The 2,512-nt window shown below is 37.1% G+C and overlaps 1 protein-coding gene across 1 annotated transcript in view; it reads left to right on the top strand.

Annotated features, from left to right (window-relative positions):
* The window catches only part of LOC107091844 (chromosome unknown open reading frame, human C5orf49), an 11,144-nt gene extending 8,812 nt beyond the window's left edge, over positions 1-2,332 (top strand). Inside the window, exon 3 of the mRNA XM_015386011.1 lies at positions 1,978-2,332. Within this exon, the coding sequence (XP_015241497.1) occupies positions 1,978-2,157 (180 nt within the window). The 3' untranslated portion in view covers positions 2,158-2,332. The remainder of the gene's footprint in view (positions 1-1,977) is intronic.
* Positions 2,333-2,512: the final 180 nt, after the last annotated feature.

Raw genomic sequence — 2,512 nt, 5'->3', positions numbered from 1 at the left:
GAAAAGTCCAGCCAGCAAGGAATAATCAATGGATCATTATTTATACCTAAAACTAATACAGGGTTTCTGAGGGTCATTAAAAATCATTAAAAGTAATTAAATTATATATTTTTTAAATTAAGGCCTTCATTAGCATTAACATTCATTAAATGTGATTATCATGACATTTAAAATGCTTTATATATATATAAAAAAAAACCTTCTATAAATGATGCTGTAGTACATCAGGTAAAAGTGAAGAACAATTAGTTATTTCACCTTTCTGATTGCCATCTTGAAGAGGGAGGATTTGCCATCAAACTTCTGGCCTGAGAAAAAAAACACGTCATTATCCGTTACTCTCTGCTTCACATAGTGCTCTGGTTGACACCATCATGGATATTAGCGCGTTGTGGTAAACACCAGATACAGCACTGGGACTTACTCAACAGCCGATACCGCACCGTGACGTCACAAACTGGTAGGTGGCAGTAGTGTTCTTTGACAAACATGGAGGAATCCAGTAAAGCACATTCAAATGAAATTACTCTTAATTAAACACATCATTTATTGGACAGTATGTAATAATTTCTTACTTAAAGTAATTTCAGAAGTTTGTATTCTGAATGTGACCGGACTTTTCCTTTAAAGAGTTCAAATGAAACGGTGGCAAAGGACCCCTTAAGCTCCCACAGAAATATTTCTAAAGGCTAATTTAGGTTCTTTCACGTTTGTCATATTCCTTTAGCAATAATCCTCACCTGTCTTCTAAACACCGAGCAGATGTTACTTTCTGTAACAACTTAAGAAGTACAGTAGGCTTCAGTCACAGCCAGTCATCTTCTGCACTCTTCAGTCTGTTCTATGAACATCCATCACTGCTCAGCCACAAAACACAGACAGGTCCGAACTGGACTTAATCTGGTCTGGAGAGAGAATCATCAGGATTAATCTTTCCTCTATCCAGGACCTGCACAGCTTTAGGTTCATTAAAAAGGCAGCTAACATCTCTGCAGACCCCACATGTCCTGGACACAAAGCATTTAGGTAAGGAGTGCCAATGGCAAAAAGAGACAGATTCCTTCAGGAAGGGTGTCCCTCTGATGAACATCTTGCAGACTGAGTATTAACCCCGAAAGATTTTAAATATATATGCATAAAGGATTAACATATCTAATGTGTTTAATGGTATGTCTTCAAAATATTGATAAATTGTCTGTACATAGCTTTTAAAACTGATCAAGTCCTTAGAAAACATAGAGAACAGGATTTTCTTTTACCAATTTTTCTGTTCTAAATATAGTCATCTCTTATGTATTGTGTGGGTTGTCTGAAAATGGTTCCTTATTGGGTCTTTGAACAGCCTAATCTGTCAAAGCATATGGACAAATCGGCACAGAAGTGGTTTAACAGAGGAAATAAACCTTTTTCCTCGGCCATTCCAGTTCCCCTGACCTAAATCCTGCTGAAATCCTCTAGGGTGAGTCAAAGACGAGGACAGTAAAAGAAAAACACCCAAGACTCCATTTGAACTGGGTAGATTGCATCAAAGATTCCTCTTTGCATGCATTAACCGTGCAAGGAGAGAACTGAGTGCAGATGTTGCATCAAGGGGACACGGTTCTTTTTTTTCTCTGTCAAATCTCCCTAGTTTGCAAAAACTACAGTCTGTGTCGATTCCACAGACTGGCTCTGCACATCTTACTTAAGACTAAAGAAATTCATTTTGCTCTGGTGAAAATGCTTGTTCATCTTGTCTTCATGACTCTCCCATTAATAATTTAAGTCAACAGCAGGTCTGAGAAAAATAAAAGACGGGATACCACTGAAAGCACCTGAAGTAGACATTCCTTCTGTTTTAAGATCACAATTAAAGATAAGATGTGTTTTTTTTAAAAGCATCCTCTCTGAATAAAAAACTTTTCCATGTTTGGGTCATACTTAAGGACATTTTGGAAGACTTTCCACTGCTAAGCATCGCTTTCTGTTCCCTACCAGGAGAGCTCCAGACCTGTGCCTGTGCTGTCATCTTCCGAATATGGCCGCCGGATCAATCCGTACCTAAACCAAAATCCACCACAGTTTGCACGCGTGGCTTCCATGAAACATGACTTTCACACGAAGAATGGGATCATCTGGAGTGTGGAAGAAGGACACGGGTCAGTGGCTCCAATCTGAAAGCCCTGTGTTTCCCAGCATGACGTAATAAATCTGTTCGTCACAGAGCTGTTTGTATGATGGGACAGAATTACCACATATACCGTACATTTTTTATTTTTTTTTTAACATAGGGGGAAAATCATCAACCAGTTAAGGTCCGGAGAAATTTTTTATTAAAATATGTTTCTTTAAACAGCATTTAACAATGAAATAAAATGAGGTGTTTATGCATCCATGTTATACATTGAATTTTTAAATAAAAAATATAAGAAATTTAAAGTTTCTCCATTTTAAAATCTAAATAGTTTTTGAAGTATAGAGCAACAACCTTTTAGTTTAGTATATAGACAATTTTCTGATTCACTTTTTTTTT

Source organism: Cyprinodon variegatus, unplaced genomic scaffold, assembly GCF_000732505.1.
Source record: "Cyprinodon variegatus isolate N-32 unplaced genomic scaffold, C_variegatus-1.0 Scaffold354, whole genome shotgun sequence".
Lineage (NCBI taxonomy): Eukaryota > Metazoa > Chordata > Actinopteri > Cyprinodontiformes > Cyprinodontidae > Cyprinodon > Cyprinodon variegatus.
Note: the sequence above shows the minus strand (reverse complement) of the source record. Positions and strands in the feature narration are given on the sequence as shown.